Source organism: Dermacentor albipictus, chromosome 1, assembly GCF_038994185.2.
Source record: "Dermacentor albipictus isolate Rhodes 1998 colony chromosome 1, USDA_Dalb.pri_finalv2, whole genome shotgun sequence".
Classification (NCBI taxonomy): domain Eukaryota; kingdom Metazoa; phylum Arthropoda; class Arachnida; order Ixodida; family Ixodidae; genus Dermacentor; species Dermacentor albipictus.
In genome coordinates, this window is record NC_091821.1 from 325,803,136 (window position 1) to 325,820,205 (window position 17,070).

At 44.8% G+C, this 17,070-nt stretch overlaps 1 protein-coding gene across 2 annotated transcripts in view; it reads left to right on the forward strand.

Annotated features, from left to right (window-relative positions):
- The window catches only part of LOC135909193 (arylsulfatase B-like), a 65,701-nt gene that overhangs the window by 25,475 nt on the left and 23,156 nt on the right, over window positions 1–17,070 (forward strand). For both annotated transcript variants that reach the window (XM_065441032.1, XM_065441022.1), the window contains exons 5-7: window positions 2,928–3,038; window positions 3,790–3,921; window positions 8,297–8,423. In XM_065441032.1, the coding sequence (XP_065297104.1) occupies window positions 2,928–3,038; window positions 3,790–3,921; window positions 8,297–8,423 (370 nt within the window). The remainder of the gene's footprint in view (window positions 1–2,927; window positions 3,039–3,789; window positions 3,922–8,296; window positions 8,424–17,070) is intronic.

A 17,070-nucleotide genomic window follows, 5' to 3' on the forward strand; every position in this document is an offset into this window, starting at 1 on the left:
AATATTCACTAGACCAACATAAGACATGGCATACAGAGTCAAAAGTTTGAAGTGCAATTCATGGAGCAAAAGACATGGCATCCATAGTGTTAGAAATGTGTGAAAAGGAATTTGTACATATCAACAAGTACAAGGTTCATAACAGTTATAATGCTGCCTTTCTCAATTAGAAAAAAAAATCTGCAATCTTCTTCTGCACTTGTACTTTTAAAGCACAGGAAGGAACAAAACTGTCCAAAGAGTCAATGTTTTTGTACACTTCTTCTGGCACAGCTTGCTGTTGAGCACAAAGTCTCTGAACTTTCCAATGTACTCTACAACCTCAGCTACAACCTCATCCCTCCAGGTTCTCGCTGCCTCTTGGTCAGCATCCTTGCTTTCGCCGCAAATCGTTTTCCACGCGATCCCATGCCTATCCCGAAATCGTGTAAGCCATCCACTGCTTGCTTCGAAGCTGCGAACGCCCAGACGAAGAGCAAATTCCTTCGCTTTGCCCTGTATCATCGGGCCGGACACCGATGCCGTTGCGATACCGCAACGGCATCGTCCACTTCTTTGAAGTAGCCCATGCAGATTCATTTCCTGGCGGGATTCATCGAAGTTTCTCCTTCAAGCTTCGATGTTTGTTTCACAATCGCTGACAACGTCGACGGTGCAATTCCATAGTCCTTTGCAACTTCCGCTTGCCTTTGACTGTTGTCCAGGCGCTGAAGGTTTTGCAGCTTGTCCAAGAGAGACAACCGCTTCCGTTTCGTCGCACTCACCTCGAAAGTGGGCACGCAAATTGCCGTTGTTACTTAAAACTGGAAGGCTGAACGGAGCCGATGAAAAACACACCACGTGGGTCGTAAAATTAAGCCTTGGTCCTCTGAGGGAGTTCGTTAAACCGAAATATTGACTGTGCTGAAATTCGTTTAGGTGAAACATTTTTGCATAGAATCTATAAGAAAACTGTCTGGGATTTTTAAAAAGTTCGTTATTCTGAAATATTCGATAAACCGACGTTCGCACAACTGAGCGTTTACTGTATTTGCATTATCGCTCTAAACAGCACTCATGCATGTCGAACTTATCAAACGCCATAATTCTTGAACGAATCCGTCCCGGTGGCACATTGGCTATGGCGTACTACTGCAGAGCACTCGGTCGTGGGTTCGATACCCGCCTGCGGCGGCCGTATTTAGACGGGCACGAAACGCGACAACGCATGTACTGAGAGTTTTGGGGCATGGTAAAAAAACCCCAGGGGGTTCAAAATTAATCCAGAAGCATTTGCGGCGTTTCTCAAAGCACAGTTGTTCCTTGGGGACGTAAAACCTAACGATCAATCAATCAATCAATCAGTTATTGGAAAATGTCATGGCGTAATCACCCGCAAGTTGAGAGACGCATATGAGATGCAAAGGCAGGGCGGTATGTGTATCAGCACACTATCGATAGCACTTCTTGAAGGTGGGCGAATGTTCTTTGACCAGAAGCGATAATAGAACTTCGTCATGCACGCACCCGGCTCCTGCGAATACACTTTCTGCAGTCTTGTGCTGTTCTTCTTTTTTATTGCTTTTACCCGTGATGCCTTTTTTTAAGATCGTGTAAATTGATTCCGAAATACATAGTTGGAAGTAGAGCACTGCGCTTTCGTAGTCGTTATCTCCGTCACTGCTGCGCTGAAAACTGACACACACAACTCACTCAACAACATACCACATGACAAGCGTGTATGCGTGTCTATGGTGCACAACTAGCGCACTAAATCGTGTAAGTGAAAGCAGTTCATAATGCGCAAAAACGACGTAAAAATGGTGCCCCAGCTGCACTCTTAAACAAAATTACATCCTTTGGGTCGTATCTTGCCACACAATGATTATCGTCATCTGTCTTGTCCGCATTTCCTTGCTTTAACGCTGCGAGCCCGGTACTTCTAAGTCACGAACGGCATGCGCGTTATCAGCATGACAGTGCATTCTCGACAGAAAAGTAGCGAGCGCAGCGTTTTCAAGAAAGGAAACGCAAGTAAGACGAATGACGATTATTGTTGTGTGGCAAACATATATCCTGAAGAGTGTACATTTGTTTAAGAGTGTGACGTATCGCAAAAAAAATTTATTCTGGAGGTTGAATGCGCACGTTATATGCAGTAGTGCCGAAATGGGAATGCTCTGATTATCATTTTGTGGTTGTCCTCGATTGGGTTTTGTGGTCATGTTCGCGTACGCTGTCACTTGTACTTCCGTCCTTAGGGTAATATCCGAACTTTTTCCTTCAATAATACACTCTAAAAACAGTTGCACCCTTTGGGGTGTATATTTGTCCCACAACAATAATCGTCATCTGTCTTGCCCGCGTTCCCTTTAACGCTGCGAGCCCGGTACTTCCGAGTCACGAACGGCATGCGCGTTATCAGTGTGACGCAGCATTCTCGACAGGAAAGTAGCGAGCGCCGAGTTTTCAAGAAAGGAAACGCAAGCAAGGCAGATGATGATTATTGTTGTGGGACAAATATACACCACAAAGGGTGCAAACTGTTTTTAGAGTGTATAAATTTGCCAACTCAGCGCCACTGTTCTTTTTTTTTCATTTTAATAATGGTCCCAGGTCATTATAATATCTTACGCAATGGTATGGAAACTAGCGCGCTCCCATGCCATGGTTGATGTTAGGGTGATTGACTTCAATGTTTCTAGCTTGTGTCCCAGTCACAGAGGCGTGTGTAATTGAGTGTAATTAAGCGGCCGGGCCATATACGAAAGCCTTCATAGGCGTGAAACAGCATAACTTCCGGAGTACCCAGGGGTATGATTGATTGATTGATTGATTGATTGATTGATTGATTGATTGATTGATTGATTGATTGATTGATTGATTGATTGATTGATTGATTGCATCTCCCTTCTGAATCTAACTAACGGCTAATTGTCGTATCGCAGTGGCACCTGGGATTTAGCAAAGAGGAATACACGCCGACTAGCCGCGGCTTTGACACGTTCTACGGAGTTTACAATGGTGAAGTGGATTACTGGACTCACTTCAGCAGAGACGTGCGTTTTTCCCTTCAACCTTCCTGTCGAAAGTAATATGTTGCGATGCCTTCTTGCGTTACGTATTTGTAGTAGAGTCCAACATGATAATGCACATCGAGGACGAACTGCATTACGCAACAAGATTGAGATTTAAAGTTTCATTAATTAGGTATTCGGTAAGTGTAATATTGGAACCGATCTGATTGACAGTAGTTTTTAAAATCTTCAATTTTTCTAGTAAAATCTTATTCTTTTACTTTTGGCAAATTGTTTAAAGTTCGCGCATAACATTGTCTGCAAATATTAGTTATTTCACCACATAAAATTATCATGAACATACCATGTGCGTGGTTTTCCCTGTCACGGTCCCTACATTTCCTGATTCAGCCTCGATAAGTAAATAAATAAATAAATAAATGCCATTGAAAACTCCCGAAGCAGTCTTTAGCGCCGCTTTTGGAATATATAGCTAGCACGTCTTTTCGACAAGCTTTCTCATTATTTAGACGTAGTCGATGATCTTCCACGTGTCACTGAGCAAGCTCTAGAAGGGAATGTAGCATTAAAAGAAGCTTACGCGATGTCATTTTCAACTTCTATAAGGTTTACCTGAAAGGGCTCTGAAAGTGACTGAATATGACTAGACTCTATACACGTTATTATTTTATACAAATCACCATTACACGCCATTTCTGTGGATGCTTGTGATACAATACGCGCATATTGATGCCGGTGATGTCGCTTTTATTTTATATTGAACTCTGTTCAGCCGGCGCTGGACCTGTCTGGGCACGCGCTGAAGGCGAATCGGAGGCCACTGCTCGAAGAAATGGGCCGGTACCTCACCGCTCTCTTTGTCAAAGAAGCGGCTGCAATAATTGGAAGCCGGAACAGCAGTAAGGTAAACAAAAATCGTTACTCAGAGATGCGTCAGTGGAGAAGAGGGAGAAAATTACAGGGAGAAAAACTAAGCTTTCTATTCGTCAAAATTATCTGTCACTGGCCAGCCGGCTTTGGCTAACGACATGTCGGCTTTGAGTCTTAGCCGGCACCTGTTCTTGAGAACGACTCTTGCATGCGAAGTCCTTTGTCAATACGGGCTTACGCAAGTATATTTAGTTTCTTACGCAAGTATCTATAGTCGTCACTTATATCTTGACGTTGCATTGACGGTGAAGAACCAAATGCTGCCAAAAGTGTGAGTTAAAATCTAGATAACCTTGTCGGTCACAATATACAGGCTGTTCTTTCTTTTTCTAGCAGTATAAAATTTTTGAAAATTGCCTGTTAGCACAATTCTATCCCTTGGTCTAAATTGCTGGAGGAGGAAAGAAAGAAAGCACGCACATTTGTGCACGTGGTTTGCTTTTACCAGTTCTGTGCAGTAATGTCAAGAAAACCAAAACATGGTTATTGAACTATGGGTCAACTAACTAAATCTTCTCTTAATCCACTATCACGCCAGTTCACTTCAGGCGGCCGAGTTACGCAACACACGACCGCTTTACAAAAGGCCCTACCAAGTTTGACGTGATTCGACGCGTCCTGCCCGACCACTTGTATAGTGAAGTCGTTTTTCCTATATTTGAGTCAGTGATTAAAATTGCACGAAAAAGACACGAAGGGTCTGAATACGCACTCGATCAAGATTTATTATGTCGGTAATTATGAGGACTCACCAAGAAAAGCACAAAAGTATCATTATACCATCTTGACTTTCTTTCCATTGCGCCTGCAGCACCTCAGAATAGAACACATATCTTTGACACGTTTATTATATTTGCGCATTACAATTTATGGCTGAAGGGTTTTAGCAAACTAGCGCCCAGAAACACCAGGAGCACTCATATTGTATCAATATCGGCAAGCACAGTCATCGGTTGAAACACACAGGTCAAGCCTGGCCGCTATATACATCAATTTATTATTATTATTGATATTATTTTAGTGCGACGATGTTTGAATAAAAAAAACACAGTTCACTCATATCACGTCAGCAAAATATACTTGTATGCCCGGGAGGGCATCATAAGAAAGAAAAACCAGGGCTATCCCTTCACTAATCAGGTTAATCACATTAAAGGCTATTTTAGTTTCAAACTTTAAGGCATATGTTTATATTACAAATTTGGCTCATAAACGTCGGTTACCGTGTTTCTATACCTTTCGAAATTGCCATGTAGACGTAAGTCACTGGCGCAGAATTATTCCTTCAATTCACCCGATTACGCACGCACCACTGCGATGAGCGGCTCGCAGTACAACTACGCTGTGACATTACAGGGCCGCGTGGCTTGGCTATACGGCGCCCACAAAGCGCTCCGTCTCGCTACTGCTGCTCAGGCGACTACGCATTCGATCGTCACCTCTTCCGATTGGCGCAGCTGCACCAATCCGACGAGGTTCGTGGGAAGTGCGATGACAGCTTCATTTTACGCTGCGCTTCTATGCGACAAAGGAGTTGGACAGACTGTCGCACTTGGCGGCGCCACGTACGTAATCAGGTTAAGTGAACGAAACGTTGACGCCAGTTTTAACACGACAGCTTTATATGACGGTCCTGTGTCACAGAAACTTTGGTGTAGGCGGTGGCGGCGGAGTTGTCCGTTAGCGAAAATGTCCGCATATATTTAGCTATACGTGTATGCCGCACCTTGCTATATGACACGCTCTATATGCGGGTTATATTGCCACACCATTCTATAACTAAAGCTGCTCATACCTTGTTTTAGATTCTTGACGAAGTTATTCCTCGGAATTTTGAGAATAACCACCCACAAACAAATGTCACAAAACAACACACCATCAGCGCATGGCTTTTACGTATGTTAAATCTTCTCAGATGTAAGTATCAACAGTGCGAAACAATAATAGAAGCCTGAAAATTATGCAATGTTTTTTTGGCGTGACTGTGCACTACCTCCGCGATCGACCCACGCAAGAGGCCGCGTTTCAACCGGAAAGCGCGCCTTCATGCATCGCGTTCGCCGCAAGCGTTTCCCAGTACATACTGCGGTTACATAAGTTGTAGTTGCCGGGACGCGCGAGAAGCAGTCAGGGATCTTTGAATGCTGTCGGGTGCCACTCTTAAAGCCTAAGCTTAAACATCCTGTAATTATTTGCGGTATACATGGCCGTTTTGAAATCTAGCAACATGGAACTAGATTTCTGTTGCGATTCCCTTTACTTTTCTAGTACAAACATGTGCCATAAGCTTTGTTTCTAAGACGTGAATTATTGTACGTAGCTTAATTAGGCAATGGATTGCTCTGGTTTTCCTTGGAAATGTTGTCAGCTTCGGCAGATAATTCATCTATAGTGATTTAATTCTACCAAATTCGAGCATCGTAATTAGAGCCAGGTGGCGCGCATAAGAAGATTCGGGCTTCTCGGCTGCAGAACACTGGATGGTTGCTTCCTCCGTACAAATAGCGATCCAAATGCAAATTTCCCCCGTGCGTTTTATTTCCAGTCGCCGGACAGCAACGCGCCGCCTGCTCGTTGCTCCCAACACCTGTAGCGGGCCTTCGCGACGCCCCTCGCATTAACGCGAAAGCGTTAACGAGGCCATGTCGCAGAAAAACCGGCGATGGCGTCCCGCGCCCGGCTTCGGACGTCGTTCCGGCAAAAAGATTTTCGTACCATGCATACCCAGGCTTTCCATGTGACGCAATAAATTTACTGAACTAATTCAATATCTCAAGCTAAAATACGTAAGAAAATCGTAAACTATGACTTGCACACAACCTACAGAATGATAGCTCTCGGATTGTAATTTGAATGTACGAGAAAACGTAATTATGTTGTGCGAAAACTCAAAGAAACTTTTCCAGCGTTTATACAATGCATAGACCGGAGACGGCGTCCACCATTTGCGCACGCCGGCGCATTGGATTGTAATTTGAATGTACGAGAAAACATAATTATGTTATGCGAAAACTCAAAGAAACTTTTCCAGGGTTTATACAATGCATAGACCGGAGACGGCGTCCACCATTTGCGCACGCCGGCGCGTAAATATCTCAGAGTCCACGGAGTGGCGCGCCCACGTCCTTGAAACACTTCCAGATGGCGCTCGTCTCCGCTGCATCGCGGCCCAGCACAAACCGGCGTTTCTACCAGAAAACCTGCCTTCGCGCATAGCGTTCGCCGCGAGCGTCGGCCGGTAGACATTACGGTTACATACTCTGCAGTTGCCGGGAATCGTGAGAAGCAGTCAGGGATCTTTGAATGCTATCGCTTTCCACTCATGAAGGCGAAGCTTAAGCGTCCACCAAATCTTTTACCGGGCCATTTAAACAAAAATCGAGGCCTGCTATTTCGTGCTGTACGTGGAGGCTGGGTACAACAGTGCTGCGCCGAACTCCAGCATGGCAGCCTTACTACAGCAACTCGTATCGATGATTTTGGCTTTTGACGCTAACAAAGAAACTTTTGAGAGTCGCAGATTTGTCAAAATAGTGCGTCAAATCAGACTTTGTTTTCCACGGTCGTTTACTTGAGCAGCTAGAGAATGGCGCACTACTGTGCTACTACTGGGCGCAAAGGAAGAGATCGAGTTGCTGGGCAAGCCCACGCTTTTTCTCGCACTCAGTGTGTCCGAGGTCCACCTTGAACGCTTGCTCGAATTCATCGTAAGAGTAAATAAAGAGCTGGTCGAGGTAGACCACCGCATGATTGACGCCACAAATTGTTTCGCATAACTTCGGCTCCCTTAGTTCTGGGATCTGCATAAATATTTATATAAGCACATAGTTTGCTTGAGTGTGCTCTCAAACGGTCCGGTTATTTAATCACAGAACGGAATACAAGGACTGCCTCCTGTATAGTTCATACTGTCCCTAAACAATAATTAAGCAGATCATGCACTGTTTGAAGTCCTGCTCATGTTAAAGTTCTGTTTTCTATAAGAAATAAAATTATGCCGGTACCTGCTTCCTGTAAGCACGAAGCATTCCTATAAATAAATGAGTCTGCTATGTGAGCCTCAGTCGCAGATAGCAGCTTGTATTCAACAAGAAAATGCAATCCCCTGAGAAAGCATTGCCGCTACATCTAACGTGCAAAGGTTTGTGGTTGTTTGTTTGTGGTTAATTTTTTATCGTCCGCTTCGGCGAGCGGCCGATTGGGATGATAGCGGGAGCGTGGTTTCTTGCAAACTAATGATGAAGAAAGAATTTTAAAAAAGAAGGGTATACGGAGATGAAAGAACCATCGCAAAATAAGGTTACCTGCGATGCAGGCATGTAAAGCAGCCCGCCTGGTTTTGTCCGCAGCCTTTCTTCCTATACTTCGCCCCGACGGCTGTTCACTGCGGCGGGCTGAACGATTCGCTCCAGGCGCCCAAGGAGTACGTGGCCAAGTACGCCTACCTGGGCGACTACGACAGGCAGGTTTTCGCCGGTACGTTTCCGCGCAAGGCCAACTCCTATCGAATAAATTCTGCGCGTCTGTTTGAAGAAGGGGCTTCTTTCTTTCTTTCTTTCTTTCTTTCTTTCTTTCTTTCTTTCTTTCTTTCTTTCTTTCTTTCTTTCTTTCTTTCTTTCTTTCTTTCTTTCTTTCTTTCTTTCTTTCTTTCTTTTTCTTTCTTTCTTTCTTTCTTTCTTTCTTTCTTTCGCAATGTTTTTTTCCACCGCAATAACAGCACCCTTGTTGGCCGAAACCTAGCTTGTTATCGACTTGCGTACCACAATTTACTTGAGCCTGCGGTCGGAGGTCACTTTTCTGTACGAACGGCCTTCGCGAGGCAGGATGCAGAACCTCAAAGATGAAAGCAATAGAGAGAGAAAGAGCGCTCGCATCTGTCGTGATGGAAAAAATGGTGTGCAGTGGAGTTGAAAATTTTGTATGAAAATTTATGGAGAATTGTCATGAGTCGCGGAGGCTGTTATTTTTTATGGTTTTTAACAAAGCAGCAGTGCACGGTGAGAAAAAACCGTAGGAAGCCTTCTGCGGCGCGCCCGTATACCAAACAACACTGTAGTGCCAGTTCAAAGAACGTGGACCCATTGAGACCGAAAGCATTGTTAGAAAGGTGCTCAGACTGATACCAAGGACTTTGAAACAAACAAGCTTTCTCATGCGAAGAGATGCCCTGTAGACAGGCCCGCACGATGTTTCTTGTCATGCGCAGAGTTCTAGCACTTATTCTCTACCGTTTTAAACCTCTTCACCACTCTCTCTCCTTTCGAACCTCATTCATGACCAAAAACTATCGTCGAAGGCGGCTGTTGTGGTGTGTTTCCTCCAGCATAAAGCTACAGACACACCAACAGTTCTCTTCCCCGGCACGCTTCTTTATTTATGCAAATTGTAATATCTTCCATTGAAACCTGCACTTCCGTCATCTTCCACTCCTCGCAAAGACACCACAGACTGCATCGACACTCGAACGTACACTTATAACTAGTATAGCAGCATACACTTTTGTTTTGATTCGCGTATGCAAATACGCAGCCCCTTTACCGCAATATGAAATGACCACTGCATGGTGCACAAATGGTGGGACGCTGCTCTCCCACCATTTATTGACTTTTCTTTCAGAGTTTTAAACCTCTTTAGTTGAAACGATCTCGGTGAAAAACACGAACACTGGAGCACGGGAACCCTTTCTTTTGTTTGTTACTTTTCCTCGGAGAGAGAGAGATAGCGACGAGGGAATTCACAGGCCCGCCTCTGGCGATACGCTTAATGGTTCAAAGATGCTGTGGTGTTCGTAGGTTCAAGCTGAGGTAAAGGCGACTCCTCTGTGGCCATTACAGCCCCGTCACTTTCTTTTATATCAAAATGCCCTGAAGTATTCTCGTTCTTATCTTTGCTTTTTATGTGTTTTTCACTCCACTTAGTACTTACTTATTAGCCTCGCCGGATTCTATATCTCTAAAATTGTACACACAATTTAAACTATCGGTTGTGAAGACATCGTAAACACTGTGGATTGTAAATCTATATATGTATTATACAGAAAAAGCACGTAATTTGTCCGTGTTCGTTTTATACACAAAATCGCAGAGGCTTGACCGGCAAACAGTGCTTTTCACCTTTATCATCCTCTGTTCTTGCCGTGTTTAGTACGCTTGGCTTTTCTCGTCTGGTTCAGTAAACATCGCGTATTCCCCAAATTATCTTTAAAATGGATGCAGAAACGCATGAAACGGTTGCTTGTTATCGTTAGCGTGTAATCGATAGAATTTGCAGTGCTGTGCTACCTGAGGCACCCTGCTAGACCAAAACAGTTGAGCACTACTACTTTCCGTCTAGATTGATTACAGACAGGGCATTGCACCAGGTCCTACTGGATTAAAAAGCCATATGGTCTCATCAAGCGGCCTATACGTTGCATTAGCCAGTTACTGTTCCCTTACTCACTTTACATGTTTGCAATACAAGAGAGGCTTTTTCATGGCAGTTTCAATTTGGTCCATTTTATCACGTAAATGGTAAGAAGCAGCGAACTTCATCGTCCGAATATATTATACAATAATTGTACTACTTAACGTCAGCACAGCGATATTTCTCTTTTCAGGGTTTCAAGCCGAAAGAAAGAAAATACTGGTTTGCTGCGGGTTTCGGTTCAGTGCGCTCCGTTTTTGTTCCGCTTCGGTTCCGGTTCGGAGAGATAATAATGAATAACGGTTCGCGAACTGGTGCGCAACACTCAACCGGTTCGCGAACCAGTTCAGCACAGTAAACTTTATTCTGCCCTGGAGTGAAATGCTGCAGGGTGCTGTCGGCGTATCCGCATGACCCAGGCGCAGGCGTTGTCAAGAGATGAACTATCTGGTCCGTGGGAGACAAAAATCAATGTTCTTTACATGGATTTCAACGAAGCTTAATGTTGTACACCTGAGGTTGCTATGCAGAGCAAGATTGCCACCTTAGGCAGTGTCGTCGCAAGAGTGTGCTGGAAGCAGTGCACTCCCTCCGCGCGTCTATCCTCTTTACCGCGTGTCCTATTATTGTCAACATGGTCACATGGTGCATGGTCACAACCGAATTATCGTAACGTTCTATTTTCTTCGTAAATGTCATTTAGCAATTTAGCTTTTGTGTTTTTAAGAAATTTCTCGTGAATATGTCGAAAAATACAAGCCTATAAAAGATAGGGGCAACATATAATTAGTTGTATTGAACCTCGATTTTACAAATACTGTCACGTGGTAGTGACGTATAAGAACACAGTATCAATACTGTGAAAGATGAAACTAACTTTTATTGGGCGAACTTGTGCCCACAAAAACAGGCTACACTTAAAGAACGGCGACAACGGCGAACACAGCCGGCGATTGTCAAAATTTGATCAGCGGGTCAAGCGCGTCGGCTTTTATACATCAGTCGTCGAATGTTCCAGAGCAATCGTTGGGACCCGCGTGTCTTCCACAAAGTTCTACACTAATCGCGTCGCGCATACATGCAATCAGATTGCACAAGGTTCGGTGACAGACTGCGAATGAAACCATCGATAACATTCCAGAAACTTCTTATACATGCAGGTGCGTCCTGCGCTGTGCGATAACAAATGTTGGGCGGTGAAACGTGGTCACCCGATAAAGATAAACATGTACACGTGTCGATGACCCCCCCCCCTCTTAAAAAGCATCGACCCGATGCTGCAAACAAAGGAAAGTAATAAACAAAAGCACCCATAGCAAAGAAACAACTAAGGAAGTTCGTGAGCGTGCGTAAAAGGGCGATGCACCACGTGGACCACTTTAGATCATGCGCGGCGCCGCTGTGAATGCGAAATGCCGTCTGGCATGACCTCATAGTCCAGTGCACCAATACGTCGAATGATCTTGTACGGTCCGAAATAACGACGCAATAGTTTCTCACTGAGTCCTCGTCACCGTATAGGGCTCCAAACCCAAACACGGTCGCCGGGCTGGTACTCGACGTAGCGTCGTCGGAGGTTGTATTGTAATCGCTGGGACCCCCGTGTCTTCCACAAAGTTCTACACTATTCGCGTCGCGCATACATGCAATCAGATTACTCAAAGTTCGGTGACAGACTGCGAATGGAACCATCGATAACATTCCAGAAACTTCTTATCATGCAGGCGCGGCCTGCGCTGTGTGATAACATTTGTTAGACGGTGAAACGTGGTTACCCGATAAAGATAAAGATGTACACGTGTCAATATCTTGCTGACGCTGTACGGCACGCTCGCAAAATTTGCCTTGTTCAGTGCTACAGAAGATGGCCGGAGTTCTGCGTGAAACAGCCTAAAGTAACGTGATGCCTAACTTAACTGCGATACACGAAAGCAGTAATGAATGCCTGGCTCATTGGCCTTCAGGATGCAGCTTAGATCCGGGAGTGGAGATGCCGACAACACCAACAGCGACCGCATGTGGTTTCACGCTGAGTCCCTTGTTTTTGTACACTCTTTCGAAGCACAATATGCACCGCTCATATGATCTAGTCACGCTGCCGCCATCACCGTGATTCGATCGATCACGTTATTGAAAATGAGCTATCGGAAAGCAGCCGAGGCACCACGATAAGAATTAGTAATGTCGTTTTTCTCAACAGTGCACAGTCTACCTATGGATTGCACAGATATGGAAAAATTGTTCATGTGCATATGAAAGAGAGAGCTAATTAGTGAGAATTCCCCGTGTCTTCGTGGGGTCGGCTTAGCTTCCACGCCTTGACAGTAGCCTAAATATACAATTTTTATTTTGCTTCGGGCAATTATTACTGAACTGTTGGTGAACGAACTGTGACAAAGCGCAGATTTGCATTGTAATAAATAAATAACAACCCCAAACTTCTGTTAGAAAAAAAAAGCCAGCAAGTGACATCTCGCTGAGTTTTCTACTTTTTTTTCTTAATAAAAGCAGATGAGCACATTGACGCGTCAGAACCATGGACAAGGACAGTTTCTGCTAAGCACCGCGACGCTATTTACTGCGCAGCTGCACGGGGCACAGTCTTGCGCTGACTAAGCGCAGATAATAATATGCAAATCCCTCATATTGCACGCCAAGAAGGAATTGCAGAAATTGAAGAGCATTGTACTCTGCTTGGAGGCGCCAGACGTGCGTTGAACCATGACATGTCAAACAATAAGAAATGGCCAGGCTTAGCTTGGTTAAGCCAAGAATGCGTTGCATATTGCGCGAGTTGGGGCCCAGCTTTTCCTCCGGCTGTCATGACGTCACGTCACGTGGTTGCGCTAAAGGTCAATGGTGGCTGCCCGGCCGCGCCCAAGGGCTGAACTGAGTGACTGCAATATGCAACGCATAAAATCAATTTTCCAATGCCATTTATAGTCGTATCGATCAGCAGCTCTCCAGTGTTCGTCTGGAGCCGTGGTTTTCCTAGCAAGAGCCACCACCATCAGCTTCAAGACAAGCCACTCCACAACATGGTCGGTTGCATAACTTGCAGCTCTTCGAGCTGTATTTCGTCTCGTCAGCCAAAAACAACCTCGAAGATGGTCGATATTGAGCGACTCGAAGGCACCACTACAGACTTTGCTATCAGCCCTGCGGCGCACACCATACGAAGGGGTATTCGAGATTTCAGAACTGATCTATACCTCGGCCCAGAAAGTAGAACACCTAACATTTCAGTTGCATCCAAGTCCCTGCAGCGTCATAGGTAATGAACATACCGATAATGCTGCTCGGTAGGCTCTTCAAGGCAGCGAAGAAGAGTCGATACTTTTATCAAGGGGATATTTTCCCAGAAAACTTGGAATGCTTGGGGTGCTCCATGTGGAGCACCCCAAGTTTTTAAAGCCAACCGGCTGCACCACTCCAACTTCTCTCCGCCTTCGAATCACAGCTAGATTCTGCTGACGCGAGGCTATCGTGCCTTGTCGAATATGGCTAGGTGTGGCTTTCGCTAATTCTTTTGATTTCCGAATCGGATGGGCCGACAAAGCCTTGTTTGATGACGGTGGTAGCGAGGAGACTCTTCAACGCGTTCTGTGTGGCTGTCTTCGCAATCATTTACAGAGACGATCGCTCGTAATCGCGAGAGCGCACTTTGATCAAATACCGTTAACAGAGGAAATCATTTTAGAATTGCCGAACTCACAAGCAATTGCAGCAGAGGTCATCGGGGGCACTGGTGAGTTCTTAAGGTCAACAGACCTCCACAAGCGGTTTTAGCCTGAACTGATGTTTCTAGTGCTGCAAGTGCTAAAGTGTGGTTATGATACGAGGTGAAATTGACTGGCTGTGATTGTGTATATGTGCTCTCTTGTTCTCTCTCCCTACTTTCTTATCTCCTCCCACTTCTTCATCTGCAGTGTGGAGTAGAAAACCGAAACCTCCCTGCCTCTCCCCTATCTATCTATCTATCTATCTATCTATCTATCTATCTATCTATCTATCTATCTATCTATCTATCTATCTATCTATCTATCTATCTATCTATCTATCTATCTATCTATCTATCTATCTATCTATCTATCTATCTATCTATCTATCTATCTATCTATCTATCTATCTATCTATCTATCTATCTATCTATCTATCTATCTATCTATATCTTTTTTTTAATATTCTATAAATTCCCTTGTACAGCTAAATGGGGAATTGTGTGACGTGTTCTGGGTATTCCCGTCAGAGATATTCTTTTTTTCTCGTCTGTACCAGACACGTACGTTTTATCTGCAACTCTAAAGTGCAGCTGCGTCTAATCACATGTATGCTTTATTTTCCCTATTTTTCCCGCCTATCGCAAGAATCTGTTTGGCGACCACGTTCTCAGCTGCACAATGACTCGAATCAATGATTGATTGATTGATTGATTGATTGATTGATTGATTGATTGATTGATTGATTGATTGATTGATTGATTGATTGATTGATTGATTGATTGATTGATTGATTGATTGATTGATATCTTAACCGCATGCAAGCATACGATAGCTTTTGAGCATTTTCAATTATTGTCTCTGAATGCCATCTGACCTCGTGCTAAAAACCTGCAAGTTGTGGTCCTCAGTGACGCAATCTTTTACGTACTCGCGCAGCTATGCTGATGAATGATTATCACGGATGGAAGAAAGTGCTGGCGGAGTAGCTGCTTCACACCAATATACACAGAGTTCCCTACAAACATTTCTAGAGAAAGCACCAGATCTGCTATTGTCTCGCTAGAGCGGGTAGCTAAAAAGAGCATGTATTTGTCTAATCTTCGGGGTTGTAGAATCGGTCGGTCTTGTGACTTTATTTTTTGCACGTTATCCTTCTAAATTGGCAGGCAATCGGAGGTTTGTACGCACAGGAAGGTCATAAGCATCGGAGCACATGCGTAATAATTGCAATCACCATCATCATCATCTTCAGCCTATTCATGTCCACTGCAGGACGAATTAAGGCCTGTCCCTTCGATCCGCAATTACTCCTGTCCTGCGCCAACCGATTCCAACTAGCAACCTCAAATTTCCTCATTTCGTCGCACCATCTAGTCTTCTGCTGCTCCTCTACTGCGCTTCCCTTCTCTTGGTGCCCATTCTGTCACCCTAATGGTCCAACAGTTATCTAGTCTGCGCATTACATGACGTGCCCAGCGCCATTTCTTTTTCCCTTAATGTCTATCAGAATATCGGCTATACCCGTTTGCTCTCTGATCCAAACCGGTCTCTTTCGGTCTCTTAAAGTTATGCCTAGCATTCGTCGTTTCATCGCTCTTTGCGCGGTCCTTAACTTGTTCTCAAGCTTCTTTGTCAGCCCCCAAGTCTCTGCGCCGTATGTCAGCGCCGGTAAAATGCACTGATTGTACACTTTCCTTTTCAATGATAATGGTGAACTCCCAGTCAGGAGCTCATGACGTTTGCCGTCTGCGATCCAACCCCTTTTTATTCTTCTGTGAATTTCCTTCTCGTGGTCGGGGTTCCCTGTGCTTAGTTGACCTAGGTAAACGTACTCCTCCGCAGACTCTAGAGGCTGGCTTGCGATCTTGAACTTTTGTTCCCTTGCCAGGTTATTTATCATTATCTTTGTCTTCTGCATATTAATCTTCAGCCCCACTCTTACACTCTCCCTCCTATTGGTCCTCAATCATTTGTCGTAACTCATCTGCATTGTTGCTGAATAGAACAATGTCATCGGCAAACCGAAGGTTGTTGAGGTATTCGCCGTCGATCTTTACCCTTAAGCCTTCCAGTTTAATAGCTTGAATACTTCTTCTAAGGTTGCAGTGAATAGCATTGGAGAGATTGTGTCTCCCTGTCTGACCCCTTTCTTTATAGGTATCTTCCTACTTTTCTTGTGTAGAATTAAGATGGCTCTGGAATCTCTGCAGATATTTTCCACGGTATTTACGTAAGCGATCTGTACTCCTTGATTACGCGATGCCTCTATGACTGCTGGTATCTCTACTGAATCAAATGCTTTTTCGTGGTCTATGAGAGCCATATAGAGAGGCTTATTGTACTCTGCGGATTTCCCGATAGGTTGGTTAATGACGTGAATGTGATCCGATGTAGATTGGATTGGATTGTAAAACTTTATTTGTCCAACAGATGTAGGGAAGGCTTTAAGTCTTCCCACCTAGACGACGGCCAGGAGTCCTTGGACCCTAGCGGCGTTTTCGGCCAGTTGGACGGTCTTCAGTTGAATCTCCGGATCGGAGCTGAGTAATAAGGTCTCCCATTGTTCTAAAGAGGTTATTCTTCCCTCAGAGGGAGCCTGTGGGCATTCCCACAGAATGTGATTAAGATTAGCCCTGGCTTTACATAGCTTACACTGGCTAGAGTACTGACCCGGGTAGTAGAGGCTGCACGACACCGGGCTTGGAAACGAGTTGGTTTGCAGGCGACGCCAAGTGGAGGCCTGGCTCTTGTTTAAGGATGCATCAGCCGGAGGATATTTAACCCGCCCTAGTCTGTAGTGTTGTGTGATCTCTCTGTAGCACACTAAGCGGTCTCGCCCCGTGAAGCCTTCGGCTAGCCCACCAGCTCGGAATGTGAGTCCTCGAGCTAATTCGTGGGCCGCCTCATTCCCAGCGAGGGAGGCGTGCGCAGGTGCCCAGATTATTTCAATTTTCCTGCTATCTCTGCAGGTCTGCAGGATTCTGTTCGCCTCGGGA